The sequence below is a fragment of the Hippocampus guttulatus genome, chromosome 9 (genome assembly GCF_054856545.1).
Source record: "Hippocampus guttulatus isolate MCC_2025c chromosome 9, RoL_Hgut_1.0, whole genome shotgun sequence".
Classification (NCBI taxonomy): Eukaryota; Metazoa; Chordata; class Actinopteri; order Syngnathiformes; family Syngnathidae; genus Hippocampus; species Hippocampus guttulatus.
In genome coordinates, this window is record NC_141269.1 from 18110911 (window position 1) to 18134914 (window position 24004).

Consider the following 24004-nt stretch of genomic DNA (forward strand, 5'->3'; position numbering starts at 1 on the left):
TCTACCCTGCACTCACATAACAAAATCTTGCCAACACTATTTATTTACTTAAAAGAAAAGCACACTTTTTTTTTTAAAATAACAAATGAATATTACATGCCTGTGAATATTCTTATTCATTTAGGTCCTTGCGTTCTCAGGGCATTGAATTGATTGAATCTGAACTGGTACACTTCCAAGACCCGACAGCTCATATCCAGAAAAACAATCTTGTGTATTCTGTCTAATGCAGGGAGCAATGCACTGATCTACTGAGGAAACCAAGCAACCACTGAGCAGGCGCATGTCGCAACACAGATAGGCTAACTATTCAGGTACAGACTCAGCTGTCTACATTGGCAGGAACAAGCATGGAAACCATTTGTGATTTCTTACATTTCTGCCTAAATTGGTCATAAAATAGTAGTCTGATCTTCATTCACAAGACGAAACAGGGTTACATTAATACCACATTAAGGTTTATCTTTCAACAAGACAATGACCCTAAAGATAAAGCAAAATCTATAATGGAATACGGTACTTCAAAATGAAACATATCCAGGTGTTAGAATGGGCAAGTTAAAGTCCACATTTGAGAATCAGTGGAAAGATCTGAAAACGGCTGTTGACCAACATTCTCCATCTAATCTACCAAAGTTGTACTGTATCTGTTTTCCAAGGAAGGATGGGCAACAATTTCAGTCTTATAGATCGCGACATTCCCCAATAGACTTGCAGCTGTCATCGCAGCGCAGGGCGGTCCTAGAACGTATTCATTCAGGGGGACCGAATAATTTTGCATGGCCAACTTTTCAGTTTTTGAAGTATAAAATAAGATATACCGTAAATTCCGGACTTCAAGCCGCTACTTTTTTTCCACACTTTCAACACTGCGGCGTGTAATATGAAGCGGCTTTAAAAAAAATTTTTCCATCACGGGAAAAACATGGACCAATAAAATGAATGAGTCTTTCACTGAGGTCCAATGAGATTGTATGACTAATCACAACTTCCGCTCTTTTTGCCATAGCGGGGGGAAAATGTGTTACCCGGCAACAGTCGACCAATAAAATAAATGAATAGTACACAGGGGTCCAATGAAATTGTATGATTACCGGTAATCACAACTTGCTTATTTCAGTCTTTCTTCTAACCCTGATCAACATGGAGAATACCAGACGAAAAGCATATGATGCAGCTTTTAAACTAAAAGCGATCACTCTGGCAGTTAAAGAGGGAAATCGAGCTGCTGCCCGTAAACTTGGCATAGACGAGTCGATGGTGCGAAGGTGGAGGCTCCGGCAAGAAGAACTGAGCCAGTGTAAAAAGACAACCAAAGCGTTTAAAGGTTTTAAAGGTGGGCCGTCGTGGTGTTATAGATTCATGAAACGGAAAAGCCTGTCTATTAGGGCACGCACGACGTTGTGTCAGCAGCTCCCTCCCAATTACGAGGACAAATTTGCTTCGTTCCGCACATTCACACAAACAAAGATAGCGGAGAATTCCATCAGCCCAGATGAAATAATAAATATGGACGAAGACCCTCTGACATTTGATTTGCCTCTCACTCGGACTGTAATTAAAAAAGGTGACTTCTCCGTCATACTGAAAACAAGCGGCCACGAGAGAACACATTTTACCTGTGTTTTGAGCCGCGCAGCATTGGGCCTAAAGCTGCCAACGATGATCATTTTTAAGCGGCTGACTATAGAAATCATTTCATATATCTTTTCCCATTTATATGATTTGCATTATTCTATTTAAAGCCTAGTGGGCTGCAGTATTTCTCTGCGTAATTACGCAAATGCACATCAAGATCTCTCTTTGTCTGGCCTCTTATTATGTGTTTCAGCGTAATTTCGTTGTGCAAATGCATTTATCATGCTCATAAAAATATGGAGATTATTTTAACTTTAAGAAATTATGCGGTTTTTTTCTGCGGGGGGTTCAGCGGGGGACCGCGTCAGCCGCCTCACCCGGAGGCGCTCCACGGCGGCAGGGACGCAGAAGCAAACCCCCGCCTACTCATTGGCCAGCGGTTTATAGTACGGTGCGGCGCATATAATTACAAAGTTGATTTTTCTTCATAAATCTGAGCATGCGGCTCTTAATCAGGTGCGGTCTGTAGCCCGGAATTTACGGTACATTTCTTTGCACGTCATGATTGTGTCACACTTGGACCTGACTCTTAACAAAAATAAAAAAAATCAAAAAAAATCAAATTTGATATCTTTATGTTTGAAACCTGAAATGTGGCAAAAGGACAAAAAATTCCAGGGGAGCCAAAATGTTCGCAAGCCACTCTTTGTGTTCTCTTGTGGCGCTCCGTCAATTGTTACATATCAACATGCACCCCACGTCCACTAGTGTACAGTTTTGATGTATTTTTGCAACCTGTTGCAGTCAGCAGCAATGAGCAGTCGTGCCCGTTGAGATATTCCATGGCTGTGATGCGGGTGTAGCGAGGGTTGCCATTGTAGAAGTAGTCCAACCTCTCGCCCTTCTCCCAGTCCCAAAAGCTAGAACAGACAGAACAAAAACGCGTCAGTCCGAAGGCTTGACCATTTGCTTTGGTGTTGCGCGTGTTTCGTGCTTGGTCAAACCAGATGCTATCCTTGTCAGCGACAGCTATGCAGGTGTTGAAAGGGTGGAACTTGACGACAGAGGGAACGCCGGGATTGCGATTGATGAATATTTGATCGTCCAGTCGAGAAACACCTGGAAGAAAGGGGACGAGAGCGGATGATGCAAATCCTATCGTTCTTTTTCACAGGATCCAAAATGATTTCAATCTTCACATTAGATGATGCTGTATTTTCTCTGTTTCGTGGAGGATGTACTGGATGAGTCAGACGGTGCACAGATCATCGGTAAAATACCGTGTTGATTCATCATTTTCACGTTTCTTTGCATAGATTCATGAAAAAAAAAATCAAACCACAAACTGGGTAAATTACGGGCTTCCATGGTTTTGGTACTTAAATGTACATCTAAACAGATCTCAAGACACGAAAACACATATGAAACCATTTGAATAAATTACGTAAGATGAATTGTAGAAAATATTACATATGGGATTTTAATGTGAAGATTGCTAGTTCTCCCATGCGTGAAAAATGGTGGTTATGTACTATGATGCTAACAGTGACTATATATTTGGAAGAGGGAAAACAAACCCTCAGGGCAATTTGGTCTGCCAATCTACACCGAACAAACGATAAATATAACTTTTTTTGGGGGGGGGGGGTCCGGTTTCCTCCCACATTCCAAAAACATGCATGGCAGGCTGATTGAATACTCTAAATTGCCCCAAGGTGTGAGTATGAGCGCGGATGGTTGTTCGTCCCTGTGTGCCCTGTGATTGGCTGGCAACCGGTTCAGGGTGTCCCCCGCCTACAGCCCGAACACAGCTGGGATAGGCTCCAGCACCCTCCGCGACCCTTTTGAGGATAAAGCGGATCGGAGAATGGATGGATGTACTCAAAGATCTGAGATTTATTCTGTGGCCACAAGGTTTTGGTTTTTTTTCCCCAATGCTGAACACACAAACTTGCCTAAATCTGTTCTGAGCACTCTTTTGCAGAGATAATCCATGTGGCCTTATCTGATAGAAGTTAGGGCTGGCCTACTGCCTCATGGTTGGATCGGCACAGCCGGTGCATATGTCCATTGTGGGGCTATAAATTCTGCATGTGGCAGCAACTTCTGATCACATGCCTGGGGTTATTTTGATAAATGTTGAAGATATTCCAACGCTCTCCAGTGACGGTTATGATCTTAATACAGATCTTTTTTTTGACTGGTCTCTCCTATCAAAGGAGCATATTGCTGCCTCCTACGCTGATACAAATACATCTCTGAGTAATATTGTCTTCCCAGTGATGCAATTATGTGCAGTGATGTAAACTGTAATGACTGGAACCAGAGGGAAGACATTTCCTCTGTGAATGGTCATGTTGGTCAGAGTTTTGTATGAAAGAGGGACACCCTATTTCAAACAGAAAATTAAGAGGGGTAATATGAGGCCAGGCTGGAATAAGTATGTGGCTGGGTATCACGAGGAAGCAAAATTAGCTTTTAAATATAAGTGGTGCTTGGTAGACCAAGGCAAGGGCCCCAAAGAAATGTGCTAATGCACTGTAGGAATAGGCTGTCAGATTTATTTGTAAAAATGAACAAGCTATGAGGTCTGACTCTTTGGCTGAGAAGGTTATGAGTCGCAAGATGACTGATTTCTGGAAGGAGGTGAACTGCAGACGGTAACGCTCAGGCGTTATTGCCGAGCTGTGGAGACAGCACCGCAGCACCTTATTTAATCGCGTTAAAAATTATATTTTTGGTGATTGATAATGTTGAGTGTGTTGGTTTCTGTGACAGGTGTTAAGGAAAATAGTTGAGGTTTTTGGTGGGGCCAACAGCCTTTTATCTCACAGAATAGATTCAGGTCTACACTTAACAGCAGCCAAACCCCATCTCCGCATTCAGAGCCACAAAAAGAACAAACTGTAGCAAGGTGACCGTTTTTCACTTACTTGAGGATCATTAATGTGATGTCTTCATGAATCAACCATAAAGTGGAAGAAACAATTTTTGCCTCCAAAATTCTCTTTTTTCACGACAGTGCTTCGAAGATAAATTGTATTATTCTTTCAATCATGAATGGTTTATTTGTAACTTTGAATGAAGCGAAACGTTCTTGGGTCGACCCTCCCTTGTCACTCTGCCCACCCTCACCTTTTTTAACTAACCTTGCGGCCCAAGTCAAATGCCATTTTTATATACATACAGTATATATATATATATATATATATATATATATACAGGTATATGTATAGTCATGTCGCGGGCCGCTGAAAAATGGATGTCGGGCCGTAAATGGCCCCCGGCCGAGCCACAGTTTGGATACCACTGGCTTAAATGCGTGCTGAGGGAGGCGGGAATCACACGTCACGTGCTTGCTGCGCAAGTCACGCGGTGCAGTCAGAATACAGTAATCCCTCGTTTATCGCGGTTAATGGGGACCAAAACCACCCGTGATAAACGAAAATACGCGAAGTAGCGACCAACAAACATATACAGTGATCCCTCGCTACTTCGCGGTTCGTTTATCGCGGGTTCAGTGCATCGCTTTTTTCAGACATATTAAAAAATAATAATTTTTTTTTACATGGAGTAGAGTACTGTATATGTTGCTCTATGTGACTCGCTGTTGTTTTGCAGCTTCTCGCGGACCGTTTGCGGACTTAAAAAAAACATTTTTACCTGTTTATGTTAATTGGATGCTACTTCGCGGATTTTCGTTTGTCGCGGGTGGTTTTGGTCCCCATTAACCGCGATAAACGAGGGATTACTGTACAGGTAAAAAAAAATAAAAAATAAAAAAAATTTAAAGTCCGCAAACGGTCCGTAAGAAGTTGCAAAACAACAGCGAGTCACATAGAGCAACATATACAGTACTGTACTCCATGTATATGAAAAAAAAAACATGAATATGTTTGAAAAAATCCGCGATGCACTGAAGCTGCGGTAAACGAACCGCGAAGTAGCGAGGGATCACTGTACATAGCATTTTCATGTGAAAACTAACTCATACATGTACCTGCAACTTGTCACACAAAGACGTCTCCAGAACAGTTTTTTTTCTCCCAACAACTGACCCCTCGCTATGTTGCTTTGCTGTCTCATCTGCATTCAGTCATTGGCATCTTGCATTAGTTTCATTTGCGCCAAATGAGCACCCCCCAAAAGAGAGAATGGACCACATACAGATAGAACCGAAACATTTTGAAAGGAGAAGTGCCAAGAAAAGTAGAACTGACATAAACTGAATTCAGTGTCATGTTGTCATAGCAACAACACGTTTAGCCAGTCTATCCTAGACACACTAACTCATTCAATCACAGCCATTTTCACTGGAGCCACCAATCCCAGCGTTTTACTGGATTTTGACTGATCTTGCATGGCCCACAGAATATCTGGTTCTAATGCTATATAAACATGGAGCCTACCAAAATAAAGTTTGGACTCTCTTATTTCAGCAGGAAAAAAAACATCTGTTTCTATCTTTTTCCATTCTTCAGCAATCGGCATTACAAAATGGCTAAGTTTCATGGAAAGAGCGATTCCTGGGCAAAAAACGGAGAAAAGGAGCTTTTTGTAAAAGCATGCATTTCAATCACGTGAGGCACCACTGCCGCCTACTGGCCACTTTTTTTACATGATTTATAATGCAAACGGCTTATTCTCGTTCACATTGCATCAGACCCTCTTCCTCTCTATGGCACAAAAAAAAAAAAAAGACGTAGACGTATAAGTACGTCTTTGGTAGGCGGGGCCTAATTTTAAAAAGACGTACAAGTACATCTTGTGGCATGAAAGAGTTAAGTATACTCTTGAGGCCTCCAGAAAAAGATGAAGAAGAATAATGAAAAATCTGTGATGAATTCATTCTAGATGCTGCTGGGGCTGAATTGTGTAGCCTGAGGCAGAAGCAGATGCATGAGTTTAAAAAATCATCTCCAAGGACTTTTGGTTGTGGAGTTTGATGTTCATGAGCAATGACAAAATACAAATTCCCTTCAGGACTTTCATACACTTTGATTACATATGTATTTTTTTTCATCACAAAAAAATAAAAAATAAAATAAAGTAAGGGTCAGATCAGATTTTTAAGTTTACAGTGTTATTTCGCTCTCCTCTTTGCTCTCCCAATCTTGCTTCCTCACATTGTTTCTCCTTCCGTCTGAGGCACCCTACCCTTCCTCCTCCTCCTCCTCCTCCTCTGATGCCTCTCATCTTATTTCTCTCTGAGGGGGGAATAGACTGAATGAGGGCAACCCGACAAACAATGAGGATGGGGCAAGAATTCCCTTTTTTGTTGTTGTTTTTTTTTTTTTGGAAGCAGGTATTCAGCAAGAGAAGCTGGAATGAGCCTCAGCTGTGACATCAATCGAATAATAACTTTGTGAGGATAGGGGCTATAACAGTGACGTAGGAGTTGTTCGTCATTTTGTGTGTGTGTGTGTGTGTGTGTGTGTGCGTGTGTGTGTGAGTGTGTGTGTGTGTATGTGTGCCACTTGCCGGGGATAGTCACACCTCAGACACATTCATGTATATATGTGTGGAGTCCTCTGACTCATGGGTGATTTTGGCTGTGAGAGGATTCTATACCTGACGGTCTCTCTCAAGGGTAGATTCAGGTATGACTCGCATCTGATAGTTACCAATCAATGAAAATGGAATAACTGTGACCAAAAAAATAAATTAAAAAAATTAAGCATAGAGGGTAACAGGATTTTTCCAGTGATAGATGATGAATACGCATGGATATGCTTTGTAATTAGTCTGAGTCAGGTTTCAAAATGGGTGAGACAATGGAACAAGTCATGCAAAGAAAAATCATACTTTTCTTAATTATTCTCACTCCATTTGTTCTGCTCATTCTACAACTTGACTCCGATCATCACACTTGATCTTTGCTGCTCGGACAGGTGCTTGGTCACCTCGCTCACCTAACTTTGATTGTGCAGTTTGATTTGGTTAAGAGGCCATAACTACCGATCGTTAAGAATCAGGGACTAGATTTTTCATAATTGTGCTATTTGGATCATTAAGTGAAGCAAACAGAACTGGACTCCAGTCAGATGTACAATGATCAAGGAAGTCCTGAGTTCCATTTCAAGTCAAAATACGTTGGACTTGAAATACAAACATTAAGTCTTTACGTGACCACATAACTCAAAACACTTGTATCTCAAATCATCTTTCCGGGTTGAAATGAATGGAAATGCCATTATTCCATTCCAACCTCCCACCTCAAAAACAGACAAATTTTGTGTTTGGGCTTTTTAAAAAATAGAAAAATAGCCCTCTATATTTTTTTACTTTATAAAAGCAGAGTAATGAGACATGTGAGTAGAATGTGAAGTACTAAACAGTTTGTCCATCATAATTTATTGCAGCAATCCAATTCTTTGCGCTGTTCCTTCTGATGTGCCTGCATTGGCCAACAGGATGCAGTGTAATACAGTCAGGTCGACACAAACGCAGAATAATAGCATCTGGCTTCTACTAGTACTGGAATTGACTCAGTAACATACTGTTAGGTTCGTTTTTTTTTTTCAGAGAGGATAAAGAATATATGATTATCTGTCTACATGTGTTGCCCCCACAGGTTGTGTTCAAAGATCCTTTGCTTCTAAAAGCACAACCAAACCATGTGCGTTATCGTGGCAATAGTGTCTTCCATTCTTTGTTAGCTTTAAGCTAAGCAGACTTTCACAAGGCAAAGCTATGTGGTTGTTTTAAATACGCGTTTAATTCTCTGGTTAGTGGTCTGTTTAGTTTGGCAGTAAATGTTAGCTGAGAGTAGGGCTGGGCAACTATGGAAGTAATAATCATGAATATTTTGATTGCTATTGGAATAATAACAATTATTTGTTTATCTCAAAACTGGGTATTTACTCCACTCCCAAAACTCATAAATACTCTGTTAAGTTACCAGTGTAATTGTTTGTGTCCAACTAATCATTTTGATCTTTTAACAGATTTTCCCAAAAATTCTGAAATTTGTAATATGTATATTTTAATATGCGAAGATCTTCACATTTTTTTCAATATTTATCTATCCATCCATCCATTATCAGATCCACTTATTCTGACGAGGGATGCGGGAGTGCTGGAGCCTATCGCAGCTGTCTTTGGGCAGTAGGCGGGGTACGCCCTGAACTGGTCGCCAACCAATCGGAGGGAATATTTATTTTTCATTTCCCCTCTTTTTGATGGACAACAAAAATTCAATATTCAATAGCGGGGGCTCCACTGTATCATGTCACCTTTAAAATCTTTTCTATCCCCGCAATACTGTATTGTCTCAACTAGACTCCTGAAGGTGAGTGATTATAATGGACGAGCAATAAGATTGGACCCTGGAATATTGTGATCAGTCTTGCCTGTGAAAAAACATGAAATATCAGCTTTATCTTTCTCCCGGATGCTCATCCTGAAAGCTTGTGGAAATGGTTTGTCATTCACTTGTCCATTTTTCATTTCTAGCCAAGATCCGTCACTGTAAATCAGGGGTGCCCAAACATTTTGGATTGAAGATCTACTTTTCGATCAACTAACCTCCCGGGATCTACCCTTACCGGCGTGCGCATGTGCATGCGCACACACGCACGCGCACACACACACACACACACGCACACGCACACGCACACGCGCACGCCATGATGAGAAACAGCCTGAAACGGAGGCATGCGATGCACTTTTGCAGCCTGTTAACTATCGTAGCTCACACGTACCGTTTTAAAGTGCTTCCCTGGGCCCTCCTAGATTCCTATTCTTTGCCCGTGCCCTCGGTGAATTGTACACGATGCAAACTCTGAATGAGAATCATGACGATAAAAGATAGAGCGCAACAGCTCTGATCACAAGCTGCAATTGCAAACTGCTGAGCGCTAACAACTTCCGGTGACGTAATCACGCACCACCGTAAATTTAAGATTTACCTGCTTTATTTTATTTTTTAAATATTTTTTTTAGTGAAAATGAGACTGATAAGATGATTAGGGTGCAGTGTATATTAACACAAAAAATATATTACTAACATGTACAAAGACACACAAATGGTTGTTAGTTTTTTTTCTCCTCGACACTCCTCGGATCTACTTGGGACCTGTCTTAGATCTACCGGTAGATCAGGATCGACCTAATGGGCACCCCTGCTGTAAATAGTTTCCTAACATTCACAATGCGAATGTTCTTCCAAATAGGGAGAGGAAGAAAATATCTCGTCTTGCAAGAGCACTACCTTATTTCATTTCCTTATATTAAAGGATATTACAGGGCCTAATTGCACTTAATGGGCCACAAGACAGCAGATTTCACACGTAACTTGGTGCTTTGTTCACACATTAATGGCTTTGAATTATCTTGTCATTCAGATAAGCGTTTTGTTATGTATGAGATACCAAGCTTTGTAATGACAATACATTTCTCTCATAAAAACAATGGATTAGCTAAATGTGAGGTGAAACGGATTCATTTGTGAGTGATTGCGTGAGAAAAACTGACCTCTTTGTGTGATGCTTCTGCTTTGCCTTTTGACGCGAGCATTCCGGAGAAATCTCCACTGCCGCTCCATCCTCACCTGACTCTGCAAGTCATGTTCCTCTGGGATCTGGCATTATGAATACAAACGCAAGGAGTGAGACATGACACATTTGTGTGAAAGAACATGAGCTCTCACATGCTAAAATGCAAATAAGTCTTCGCAGTGAGAGGGTGAAGTTATTTTGTGTCACGAAACTCTTTTTACAACCCTCATTTATTACTTGAGTAGATACCAGTACCAGATATAAAGTACCTATTAACATTATGTGACCTACAAAGGTGGCTATGCACTCCGGTCTATGTGGAGGCAGCACCTATGAGCTGGTTTGTAAACTCATTCAGTACCAGCCAATTCTAGACCAAGTCTGAAAAGACGTTTAAAAACGTCTTTGGGAGTGACTGAGTTAAGAGCTTATTCACTGTATACCATATTGGAACGATCCAAAAATGTTGCCATATTGGCACAATTTCTGGTCCATGTGTCATCATCAAACATGTGCGACCGCTTGTCCTTAAGTACTCAGATGAAAAGGCAGGAGAAAATGGATTGATGGATGGATGGAGGTGGAGGAGGGAGGGAGGGAGGCAGGGAGGGATGGATGGATGGAGGAAGGGATGGTGGAACGCTGCTTCACAGAAAAATTTGGTGGACAAGGTAAAGAATTTTGGGAGGACTACAACATTGCTTATAATAAAACTCTTGGAGAAGTGAATGCTAAGATAATCTAGAAGCAGCTAGCATTCCCTACACAACAGCTATAAACTGCATATATATAATATTCAAAATTACATCAGAACATAGTGAGGTCCAGACGTATGCAGACCATAACTGAGGTTTTATGATTCTTCACTTCACAAACCACCGCAATGAATTGATAATAAAAGTCGTGAATGACATGAAGATTCATAGGTGCATCGGTGCAACAAAAACATATTTGGACAAAGTGTACTATCCATTGCAGGCAATGACTGTCTTAAACCCTTCATCAAATTTCAGACATCATCAAATTTGGAGTTTCTTCACTGGATCTGCTCGCCTGGCCTTCAAGATACAGCAATTAAGACTTTTTTTTTTTGTGAGTTTTGCTGCTTTCACTCTTTTCTCCGGTGAGTGAAAAGCATTTTCTATAAGGGTGAATTGGCCATTGAAATGGGTTCCTTTTATTTGCACACTGAAAGCTTGAGAAAAAGCAATTGCAGAGTGAATTTTCCATGTTCACTGACACAGAGGTTAAAACGACTAGATCATTTGTTCAGAGATAGAATCACAAATGCATGTAGGTTTTTTTTTCTTTTTTAAACTATTACTTTGCACTATTCCTTCTAAGCATTAGTGTCACATTCAGGTCATAACACATTCTCACACTAAAGCCATGCTTCAAATGATTATTTTATACACTGACAAAGTAAAAGAAAAAAAAATCAAGAGTATAATTTAAGGGTGCAACAGAGAGACACAACAGAGTAGTTTTTGAGTGGCAACTGAGATTTCAAAATTCCATACTTTTTCCACATCCTTCTTGCAAGACCTCTGTTTAGAAAAAAAAAATCAAATAATTTGGGACATTTGAATGGATCATTCGGATTCTTTATACACCGCTATTTTGCCAAATAATTGTTTGTGCCTGCTGAGGTGTACAATTATCCAGGCAAGGCAAGTTAGGGCAGCTTTATTCACATAGCACATTTGAATTGAAAGTGTTTGGTCGTGCGCGGTGACGTGCATTGCTGTTGGAAGAGAAACTGGATGTGCTGTATTCAAGTACATCATAACAAAGTAAACAAGAGCACTGAAATCCTCGTCCACAGCCTTTCCACCCACCACTGTTTTCTTTACAATAAATGATTTCTCATTACTTTCTTCCCGCTAATGCCGACATACTATTGGAAGCCCTTGACAATCAGTTTCTATCACTGTTGAGAAACATAATTACCTTACTGTTGTTTGGGTTCATACACCAAACATCACAGGCGGGCAATAAGACTGTCTGAACAAAAAGACATGGAGCGAAGTGTGCTCCTGACACGGTGACGTGCCAACCTGTGCTCAGGTGTTCTCATGCACGCGCAAAGGATCATGTCGCCGAGTGGTGTTTTATGACAGCACTCAGAATTTTGCAGAGGCTGCGTAATCTCCTCTGCGAGTGCTTTTACTAAAAACCTTCACGCTTCATCTTTCCCATCCAATCATCTGTCTGCTTTCCTCATCTACTGCAGCCGCGTCAGACTCTGCCATCCTCCACTGCAGTGCGCATGAGCTTGACTTGACTTTCTCTAGCTGCACCATCAAGATTCATCACTACCCACCCTGGAGGTTTGGACTTTTATTTTGACGGCCAAAGTGGCCGGCTGGTTCCTGATTTAGCAGCCAAATTTGACAGGCGCCGGGTGATCAAGAATACCAAAATGTTGCTGCGACTATGGTGTGTACTAACCATAGTTGAAGCCACAATTCAGCAGTGGAGAACCCCACTGTGAAAACACTCTGTCAGGGTGCAGAAAGCCTTCAGCACTCCAAATAACACATTGCCCTCTGCCTACCTTACACCAAAATGCTGGTAACTCTATGTTTAAACAATTGTCGCAATAATAATAATTAAAAAAAAAACAACAAAAAAAAAACTAAATAGCAACAAGTAATCTTTGTCCCATACTACTCTAAATAGAAAATGATTATGCATTTCTACGGTGAGTTACGCGTGTCGTGTTGTGTAGTGTGTGGAACAGAGACAAGATTGTCGCAGGCTGCTGTTCGAAAGTGTACGAATATACAGTATAAACGACAGTTATTTTATAGAATCATTTGTGTCAGTTAACATTACATTGTTTGACAACCATTGTCGCGGGCGGTGCAAATCACTGCCAGGCGAGTGCGGTAAACTTAACCCTTGATGCTCACTTGCCTGCTATTTTATTTTTTAACAGACTGTGCATTTCTTTTCGCCTTTAATTTCAAGAATACTTTTCAGGCTGGATCAGAGTCATGTTGTCACTCACGGACATAACATTTCCCATGTACACGAGTACTGTCTCTTTGTCTTCCTTTTACCTTTATTGATCAATTCAAATCATTCTTTCTTTGCAGACCTTTATTTTGGCAAGGGTGTCTCATGTATTAAGGACATTAAAACTGACAGAAGCTCAATATTATATGACAAACGTTACAGCTGCTGCACATGGTACATCATTCCTTTAATCTTTAATTACTCTCGGCAGCATATTAAGTCATGGAAGTCAAGGAGTTCAATTATTCAGCAAAGCCATCGTGTAAAGCCACCAGGCACTTTCTCACATTGTGGCCGGTCCCTACGCTATTGTCTTTGGGAGAACTTACCAGAATATCTTTCAAAGGATTTTAATAAGAGGACTCATGTCAAGAGGTGACTCAGGTGCCTCTCACACGATGGCTAAATACAGTATATGACAAATGCATATTCCCGTATTGGGCCAAATATAAGACAGTGTTTTTTGCATTGAAATAAGACTGAAAAAGTGGGAGTCGTTTTATATTCAGGGTCGAGACATTATAACCATTCACGACGCTAGATGGCGCCAGATATCATTGAAGCGAATGCTGAACTTGACTCCCCAGGCCAAAGTGAACCCGTCACGAAGAAAAAAAAATAAAAATAGCGGTAGCACGAAGAAGAAAAATAAAAAATTGCGGTAAGAAAGAAAAGAGAAAGAAATAATAGAAGAGATATCATAAAATGGAGAAACGTAGCGACAATCTGGAAAAAAGTGGGTCGAAGATCGGCCAGGTTAACCGGCAGCTGAGGAGAAGTCATGATGTAATTTACATTTCAAAAACCAGAAGCCATTCATTTACCAATGTGATTGCACTTTAGTTTACATATTTAAATGTTCAGATATTAAGATTTGAATGAGGCAAAATAACATGTTTTTTCTCTCAAATATATTGTTTTAATCATTTGTTTCAATTGTACTGTAATTATTTTCTGGATAAAAATTTATTTGGTGTTCAAAAAGTGTTTTTTCACACTTGAGTCTTGAAAAAGAGGGGGTCGTCTTATAATCAGGGCCGTCTTATAATCGGGCCAATACGGTAATAATTGATTTATTGATTACCTGTCATGTTTGAAGTTGTGTGGCACACAAGTGGAACATTTACAAAAACTAAATCATTCGCCACATCCCATTCAAGTAACAACCTGGAGTTCATCCTGGCATATAGCCGACGTGTATTGTAAGACAGGCCATAAGGAGAGGCAAAAAATGTGACAAAAAGATAAAGGTGAGCAGTAAACAGCGGCGGCACTACCTTTGTGACAGGCTGAGCAAAGTATTTGGCACTCCAATCACATAGACCCGTTTGCAGGGCGGCACTGATGAAGTTTCTGTGACCACACAGCTCGTCTCCCTCCTCAGCGGCCTGAACCAACAAACAAACAAACAAATTGAAAACCATATAAGCATAGCATGCAAAGTTTCAAATACACCCAGAAAATAGATGACTCATCGACCTGCTCAGGTCCCTTGTCAAACATTTTACGAGTGCGGGGAAATTGATGGGAATGGGGCGCCTGTCCTCCAAGTGTGGGCGTGTAAGGGGGCCGTGTGGGAGCTTGATCTCTGGTAGGGGGCTTGGGAACCTCATTGGTCAGACTTGAACTGCTGGTGCTGGGCATGGGAGGGGAGCCACTAAAGGGAAACAGAATGTAAAGTCAAGTCAACAAGAAGTTTCTGTTTTTGTTGACCGTCGGGTTGCTGCCATTCCTTGAAGTCAAACTGTATGCTCCAGTTTACTGCGGTTTCACGCTGTGTTCCTCACCCTGCCTGATGGATATGCGTGCCTTTGCTGGTGGGGCTGGCTGGAGCTGACTGGGTGAGAGACCCAGAGTCCAAAATTCTCTGAGGGCGAGCATTCATCATTGCCTGTGGAGAAATCACATAATAGAGGCTTTGGTTACCATTATTCATCAGGTTTCAGCAATTGCAATCGTGGAGAAACAAGCAACAAAATGTAATAATTTGATCGCAAATAAGCAAAAAGAGGCCAGTTAACATTATAACTGAATCACACCAAGTTTGGAAATTGACGCCTTGGCAACACGACTGGCTCAAGTCCAGTGCATAAGAACCACTTTACGCTCCGTCTGAAGCACCATCATCATGTCAAAGCTACTGGCATTTGCTTCTGCCACAATAATGATCGGTAAAGTTGTTTATGTGGGGACGGGGGCTCTCACCAAAGGGCCACATCACTACACAAATTGACAAGTGTAATTCTGTTTGGTCATAAAACGCTGTGTCCACAAGCACCAAGGCAATGGACCTCATGCGTGCATCTTTGGTGCAAAGGTGACATGGCACAACAGTTTCCGCTCTCAATGTTACAAGCTACTGGGAGGCCATCTGTCAAGCCAGGGATGTGTTATAGGTTTATTCGATAGTTCCGCGGTAGTATTTTTTTGAGGTCAAAATGGCATTGAACGTTATTACTTTTCCAAGACAAGGCGATATCTCCTCCAAACAACACTGCCATGTGCCGCTTTGCTGAGTGTCAACTCGGTTTGAGATGTTTTAATAAATGTCGGATCACATTGCAACAAACAAAGCACCGTGTCAAACGTTTAGATTCTTTCAATGAGGTAAATGTGGTCATCAATGTACAGGAGAAGAAACATGATGCTGTTCAATTTCTCACCACTGCAAACTAGGACAACAAAAATGATCATTACTCATTTAGTTAACAGCTCTCCGATATTGTCACTCAAAATTGAGCATTATCTTCTATGTAAAGGCAGAATTTTTGATACAGGGTCTCATTAACCCTTTCAGGGTCAGCGGTTACTACAGTGGACAGCCTATCATGTAGTCAGGTGACAGGTTATCATAATTGGTGCATGAAATGGCTAAACTGCATGTAGTTATAATGGTGTGGCCGGCGTATGCTAAAACATTCCACCCGCCGTTGTACCAGGAGCACCTGGAGTGTCGTTATCTTGATCATGGTCGGAGGGGACTTACAAATGAATCTGCAACCTTCAGGAGATGGCCACTCTACCATCTGAGACATGATGTGCGCACAAATGCTCTTTGCATTCGGAAATTAAATGCCTCCGTCCTTGTTTGCTGATGTTAATGCACCATTGTCTTCGTCAATCTGCGCACAGCGCATTATTTTAAAACTAAAAATGTGTTTTAATTGAATGAGGATTGTCAGGGGTGTAGCCCATCACATGGAAAAGGTGGTTAAAAGAGAATACCGTTTCTCAAAGGCAGTCCTGTGTATATGATTAGACTGGACGGACCAAGATTACAGATGTTGTATGGATGAAGTGCATTCCATATAATCAGTGGATGAAAGGGCAGCATCAAAGTTTGTCTTACTTTCTAGAATGTCATCTCATTAAAAAGAGCCGGTAATATAAGCTCATCCTTATTGCTGTACACGAGGGAGGTGGAAACCTAATAAAGATGGTGGAAGCAAAGTATTTCTTATGAACAGCAGAGATGGGGAAAAAAATAGTGCTGGCTGAATGTATTCAACTCGAGCAAACACATTTTACTAGCAGGCACTGCTGTTCATTTGATTTCTGTGTTAATTGGAAAATTGCAGCACCTTTATTTTGTTTGCGTGTTTGTCTAGAGGGAGGAAGAGGTAGATACTGCTTCCCTTAGCCATAAAAACATGCCAATTGCCGAGGTTAGCATTCCATTATGGAGTAATTGGAAATGGGACCAAAAAGCAACTTCTGACACTGACGTAAAACATCTTTCCTACTCTAGAAGCACAATATAGCGAGGGACACACAAATACACATTAAAAGTGACCGGATGCACTGGAGACAAGAGTAAACAATGAGTGAGTGTGTGTGAGCTGGAAACTGTGCACTGCAGAAAGCATCCCAACGTACTCTTTTCTCAAGGCGAAATCGCTCAGTATGTTGCTTGTGGGGCCCATTTGGTGAGTAAACAAAATAAATATGGCTGCATCGGTTGAAATGACATGCCATTTTCTCTCTCTTTTTTTTTTTTTAATGTGAAGTCAAGAGACCTTACTCATGCTGGTATAAATGTTACCGTGTCATCACTTTATGTTGCATGTTCATGAATTATCAATGGCTGTTGCTCGTCAAAATGCGGTAAACAACATGCTAATGCGAAGGCCGTAAGCTTTGATGGCTAACGGGCGGAAATGGGAGATGGAGGAATTACCCCATTAGCAGGAAATGGGAGATTGGGGTTGGGGGGCGGGGAAGGGAATCACTTGGAACAGCTGCTTATTGTGACGGCTTTGAGTCGCCCTTTCAACCTGCATTTTCTCACTTCCGCTCTCATTAGTTGGCGAGAAAGTCATTAGACCGAGCAAACACATTTGTGTGTGCATGCACATATAATAATATTCATAATAATACATTTTATTTATAAGCGCCTTTAAAAACACCCAAGGACACTTTACAATCAGGAACAAGAACATTAGAACAAGTGCTCTGAAAGAATACAGACAAAAAAGCAAATTATGTGTAATAAATGATTGATAGGAATATTCCCATGTTGTTATGGAAGGCCCTTTTCACTAACCAGGTCTATGGCGTTGGCCGAGGCAGAGGCTAGACAGGACCAGACATGTTGGTGAGGAAAAGTGACACGAACTGAGTAACAATAAGAACAGTTCTGCTGCATTTCAGCATGAGGAATTGGAGAGCTCAAGGCCCAAAAGTCATTATCTCCCCCTCTCATGACTATGATCATTCATTCCCCTGCCATGCAAACAAAGTGCATGCGTGTGTGTGTGACACTATATGTATGCGAGAGAGAGAAACTTTTTCATCCATCCATCCATCTTCTACCGCTTATCCGGGGCCGGGTCGCGGGGGCAACAGCTTTAGCAGGGAAGCCCAGACTTCCCTCTCCCTAGCTACTTCTTCCAGCTCTCCCCGGGGGATCCCGAGGCGTTCCCAGGCCAGCTGGGTGACATAGTCACTCCAGCGTGTCCTGGGTCTTCCTCGGGGTCTCCTCCCGGTGGGACATGCCCGGAACACCTCACCAGGGAGGCGTTCAGGAGGCATCCGAATCAGATGCCCAAGCCACCTCCTCTCGATGTGGAGGAGAAGCGGCTCGACTCTGAGCCCCTCCCGGATGACCGAGCTTCTCACCTTATCTCTAAGGGAGAGCCCGGACACCCTGCGGAGAAAACTCATTTCGGCCGCTTGTATCCGGGATCTCGTTCTTTCGGTCACGACCCATAGCTCGTGACCATAGATGAGGGTTGGAACGTAGACCGACCGGTAAATTGAGAGCTTCGCCCTTTGGCTCAGCTCCTTCTTCACCACGACAGACCGATACAACGTCCGCATCACAGCAGAGGCTGCACCAATCCGCCTGTCGATCTCTCGCTCCCTCCTGCCCTCACTCGTGAACAAGACCCCAAGATACTTGAACTCCTCCACTTGGGGCAAGATCTCTCCCCTGACCCGGAGGGGGCACTCCACCCTTTTCCGACTGAGGACCATGGTTTCAAATTTGGAGGTGCTGATTTTCATCCCAACCGCTTCACACTCGGCTGCGAAACGCTCCAGTGAGAGTTGGAGAGCCCCGTTTGAAGGAGCCAACAGCACCACATCATCTGCAAAAAGCAGGGATGCAATACTGAGGCCACCAAAACGGACGCCCTCAACGCTTCGGCTGCGCCTAGAAATTCTGTCCATAAAGATTATGAACAGAATCGGCGACAAAGGGCAGCCTTGGCGGAGTCCTACCCTCACTGGAAACGATTCCGACTTACTGCCGGCAATGCGAACCAAACTCTGACATCGGTGGTATAGTGACCGAATAGCCCGTATCAGGGGGTTCGGTACCCCATACCCACGAAGCACCCCCCACAGAACTCCCCGAGGGACACGGTCAAACGCCTTCTCCAAGTCCACAAAACACATGTAGACTGGTTGGGCGAATTCCCACATACCCTCGAGGACCCTGCTAAGGGTGTAGAGCTGGTCCACTGTTCCACGGCCGGGACGAAAACCACACTGCTCCTCCTCAATCTGAGGCTCGACTTCCTGACGGACCCTCCTCTCCAGCACCCCTGAATAGACCTTACCAGGGAGGCTGAAGAGTGTGATCCCTCTGTAGTTGGAACACACCCTCCGGTCCCCCTTTTTAAAAAGAGGGACTACCACCCCGGTCTGCCAATCCAGAGGCACTCTCCCCGTTGACCACGCGATGTTGCAGAGGCGTGTCAACCAGGACAGCCCCACAACATCCAGAGCCTTGAGGAACTCCGGGCGGATCTCATCCACCCCTGGGGCCTTGCCACCGAGGAGCTTTTTAACCACATCGGTGACTTCAACCACAGAGATAGGAGAGCCCACCTCAGGGTCCTCAGACTCTGCTTCCTCCAAGGAAGACGTGTTGGTGGAGTTGAGGAGGTCTTCGAAGTACTCTGCCCACCGGTTCACAACGTCCCGAGTCGAAGTCAGCAGTGCCCCATCCCCACTGTACACAGTGTTAGTGGTGCACTGCTTCCCCCTCCTGAGACGTCGGATGGTGGACCAGAATTTCCTCGAAGCCGTCCGGAAGTCGGCTTCCATGGCCTCACCGAACTCTTCCCACGCTCGGGTTTTTGCCTCGGCGACCACCGAAGCTGCGTTCCGCTTGGCCAGTCGATACCCGTCAGCTGCCTCTGGGGTCCCACAGGCCATAAAGGCTCGATAGGACTCCTTCTTCAGCTTGACGGCATCCCTTACTGCTGGTGTCCACCAGCGAGTACGAGGGTTGCCGCCACGACAGGCACCAACCACCTTACGGCCACAACTCAGATTGGCCGCCTCAACAATAGAGGCACGGAACATGGTCCACTCGGACTCAATGTCCCCCGTCTCCCCCGGAACATGGGAAAAGCTCTGTCGGAGGTGGGAGTTGAAACTCCTTCTGACAGGGGATTCCGCCAGACGCTCCCAACAAACCCTCACAATACGTTTGGGTCTGCCAGGACGGACCGGCATCTTCCCCCACCATCGGAGCCTACTCACCACCAGGTGGTGATCAGTTGACAGCTCCGCCCCTCTCTTCACCCGAGTGTCCAAAACATGCGGCCGCAAATACAACCACAAGGTCGATCATCGAACTACGGCCCAGGGTGTCCTGGTGCCAAGTGCACATATGGACACCCTTATGTTTGAACAAGGTGTTCGTTATGGACAGTCCGTGACGAGCACAGAAGTCCAATAATAAAACACCACTCGAGTTCTGATCGGGGGGGCCGTTCCTCCCAATCACGCCCCTCCAGGTCTCACTGTCATTGCCCACGTGAGCATTGAAGTCCCCCAGCAGAACAAGGGAGTCCCCAGCAGGAGTACTCTCCAGCACACCCTCCAAGGACTCCAAAAAGGGTGGGTATGCTGAGCTGCTGTTTGGTGCATATGCACAAACAACAGTCAGGACCCGTCCCCCCACCCGAAGGCGGAGGGAAGCAACCCTCTCATCTACCGGTGTGAACCCCAATGTACAGGCACTGAGCCGGGGGGCAATGAGCATGCCCACACCTGCTCTGCGCCTCTCACCATGAGCAACTCCAGAGTGGAAGAGAGTCCAACCCCTCTCGAGAGAACTAGTACCAGAACCCAGGCTGTGTGTGGAGGCAAGTCCGACTATATCCAGTCGGAACTTCTCTGCCTCACACTTTTTTTAACTTGGAATTCTTTCATGTGAGACTTGGCAAAAATGGATGATGTTGGGCTACAAAATAATATTCAATTCAATTCAAATGTATTTATAGAGCACTTTCGAACAGCCATCGCTGCATACAAAGTGCTGTACATGGCGCAATTTAACATATACAATAAACAGTAAAACAAATCGGGAACAAAGACGGTAGAAAGCACCGAACAGTAAAACCAAGAACAAATCTAATTCATGCTGAGTCGAATGCCAAAGAATACAAGTGAGTTTTGAGGAGGGATTTGAAGATGGGCAGCGAGGAGGCTTGCCGAATGTTCAGAGGGAGGTCATTCCAGAGAGAGGGACCAGCAACAGAAAAGGCTCGATCCCCTCTGAGCCTCAGTTTAGTTCTTGGTACTTCTAATAATGTCTCTGTGATATGAATCAATACCAATTTAGCAAATTGAATTTATGGAAATTCTGCTTTCCTACAATATTCAAATTTATTAAGAGGCATCTATAAATGAGTACATTTTTTTTATGAATCTGTTCGTTGATCACATTCAATTAGTTTTTAGGTTGGTGACAGTCCACCTGTGCGAAGAGCCTTTTGTAATATTTTACTGACCTTATCTGGCAACGAGTTCAACGAATCAGATATAATCCAACATGTGCGGCACTTCTGCTCTTTGCAGGAAGTCCGGTGAAAAACAACTCCACAAATATGGTGGAGTATCCGATGAACAGACTCGCTCAGTACTTGGTCTGGTATCACGCAGTGGGTCTCATCTGGATCAGCGAGTTCATCCTCGCCTTTCAACAGATGACCATCGCTGGTGCTGTGGTCACCTACTACTTCACACACTCAGTTTAGTTCTTGGTACTTCTAATAATGCCTGGTCCGCAGACCTGAGGCGGCGGGCAGGTGTGTAGGGGCGGATGAGCTCAGAGAGGTAAGGTGGCGCGAGGTCATTTAGAGATTTGAAAACAAATAAGAGGATCTTGAAAATAACTCTAAAATGAATGGGGAGCCAGTGAAGGGATGCCAGAGTAGGCGTTATGTGCTCCCTCTTACGAGTACCAGTCAAGAGGCGGGCGGCGGCATTCTGGACCAGCTGAAGGCACTTAATGGAGGACTGGCTGACTCCAAAGTAAAGGGAATTGCAGTAATCGAGCCGGGATGTGACAAAGGCATGAATTACTGTCTCAAAGTGTTCATGAGAGAGGAGAGGTTTTACTTTGGCCAGCTGTCTAACGTGAAAGAAGCTGGATTTAACAATGGCACCAATTTGCAGGTCAAGTTTGAAATCACTGTCCAGTTTAAGGCCCAAGTTTGAGACTGTTGACTTAAGATAAGGAGACAGGGTGGGATGTACAAGGGCCACTGGGACCAAACAGTATCACCTCTCTCTTATTTTCATTGAAATTCAAGAAATTTTGTGCCATCCAGGTTTTGATTTCTTCCAGGCAGGATAAAAGTGGCCTCAATGAGAAAGCGTCTTTTTTGCTCAGTGGGACATAGATCTGGCAGTCATCTGCATAGCAGTGGAAGGGAATACCATGTTTCCTTAAGATGGAACCCAGTGGGAGCAGATACAGCGAGAACAGCAGAGGTCCCAGAATTGAGCCCTGTGGAACACCACATGACAGGGGAGCAGTGCGTGACTCAGAGCAGCCAAGGCTGACACAAAAGGTTCTGTCAGCTAAATAGGACCTAAACCAATCAAGAGCACTACCGCCAATGCCCACCAAGTGCTGCAAATGAGTCAGCAGAATACTGGGATCCACTGTATCAAATGCTGCAGTTAAGTCCAATAGAACTAGACACACGTGGTCTCCAGTGTCATTTGCCAGGAGGATGTCATTAGAAACGCGTAACAGGGCTGACTCCGTGCTATGCATCGTCTTGAAACCTGACTGGAAGACCTCCAAGATGTTATGTTCATCCAAGAAAAATTTCAACTGCATGTGCACCACTTTTTCCAGAATTTTGGAAATGAAAGGCAGTTTGGAAATGGGCCTGAAATTTGACAGCACATCTGGATCAAGACCAGGTTTCTTGATCAAGGGTTGGACCACACCATGTTTAAACTGTTGGGGAACTATACCAGAAGAGAGGCTGCTGTTGATGATATCCAAGACCGATGTGCCAACACTCGGGAGAACCTCCTGAAAGAAGTGCGGGGGAAGAGAGTCGCAGGGGGAGCCAGATGGCTTCGTCTGGCGAACTACATCCTCCAAAAGCGTCAAGGACACAGTCTCAAAAGAATTTAGCACAGCTGAACACGGAACATGGACAGAGGGGTCGGGTGCGGTATTTGAGACCGGAGTCCTAGCTGTAGAGACCTTATCAATGAAGAACTGAAGAAATCTGGTGCACATCTCGGGTGAAGAATCCGAGCAAGTAGGCAGAGGGGGTTTGAGTACAGAATCTATCGTTTTAAATAGTGCACGCGGGTTGTGACGGTTCGCTTGAATAAGGTCCGACAGATATTCTCTTTTGGCCTCTTTTACTGTGAGCTGGTAGTTACGCCAGCAGTCTTTCCAGATTTGGTAAGAGACCTGCAATTTGTCTTTTTTCCACTTGCGTTCGGCTTTGCGACACCTGTGCCTAGCTGCGCGAGTTCTGTCGGTAAACCAAGGCTCGGGTTTAGGTTTTAGGATCACAGTTTTTGAAGGAGCCACCAAATCCAGGATGGCACGGCATGATGAATTGAATAATACATGTTAAACCAGAGAAAGAACAAGAAAAACACCACGCACATCTGAAAAGACCAGGAAAAGAAGCATTTTACCCAAATGTGATAGGGCAGAACAACTAAGCTATTAAAAAGGATTTAATGCTTTCATCATTTGGGAGCAAGTAAATTCTAATTGACAACCTTGTTCTCGTTGTCAGAAATCAATAAAGTTCAAGCCGAACTAAAAGGTCACACAAACACTTGTGAACTTGACTGTATGTTGTAGTTACATGATCTTTGATGAACTCAGTGCTGCAATCATAAGGAGAAAAGATTCAGTGCCGGTGAGAGTTTCCTGCATTCCATGAATTTCTGTTTACGACTTTTGTCCATACACAAATGCTGTCCTTCAAAACAGAGCCTTAAAAACAAAAACAAAGAAAAAACGAAAAAAAAGAACACAAAACCAATTCCCAAAAGACTCAAATCTGTCTACCACCTTCTTTGTACAAAAAAATAAAAAAATAAATAAAAAAAGCACAGCAGAAAATGTCTTATGATTTTATCGCATTACGTGTGCCACTTTCATTTGTGCAAAGACAGAT

The 24004-nt window shown here is 43.4% G+C and overlaps 1 protein-coding gene across 2 annotated transcripts in view; it reads right to left on the bottom strand.

Moving 5' to 3' along the window:
- Positions 1 to 24004, bottom strand: part of rptor (regulatory associated protein of MTOR, complex 1) — a 163999-nt gene that overhangs the window by 30993 nt on the left and 109002 nt on the right. For both annotated transcript variants that reach the window (XM_086120522.1, XM_086120521.1), the window contains exons 23-28: positions 14885 to 14988; positions 14577 to 14754; positions 14375 to 14485; positions 10054 to 10159; positions 2583 to 2697; positions 2374 to 2498 (exon numbers count right to left, since the gene is read on the bottom strand). In XM_086120522.1, the coding sequence (XP_085976648.1) occupies positions 2374 to 2498; positions 2583 to 2697; positions 10054 to 10159; positions 14375 to 14485; positions 14577 to 14754; positions 14885 to 14988 (739 nt within the window). The remainder of the gene's footprint in view (positions 1 to 2373; positions 2499 to 2582; positions 2698 to 10053; positions 10160 to 14374; positions 14486 to 14576; positions 14755 to 14884; positions 14989 to 24004) is intronic.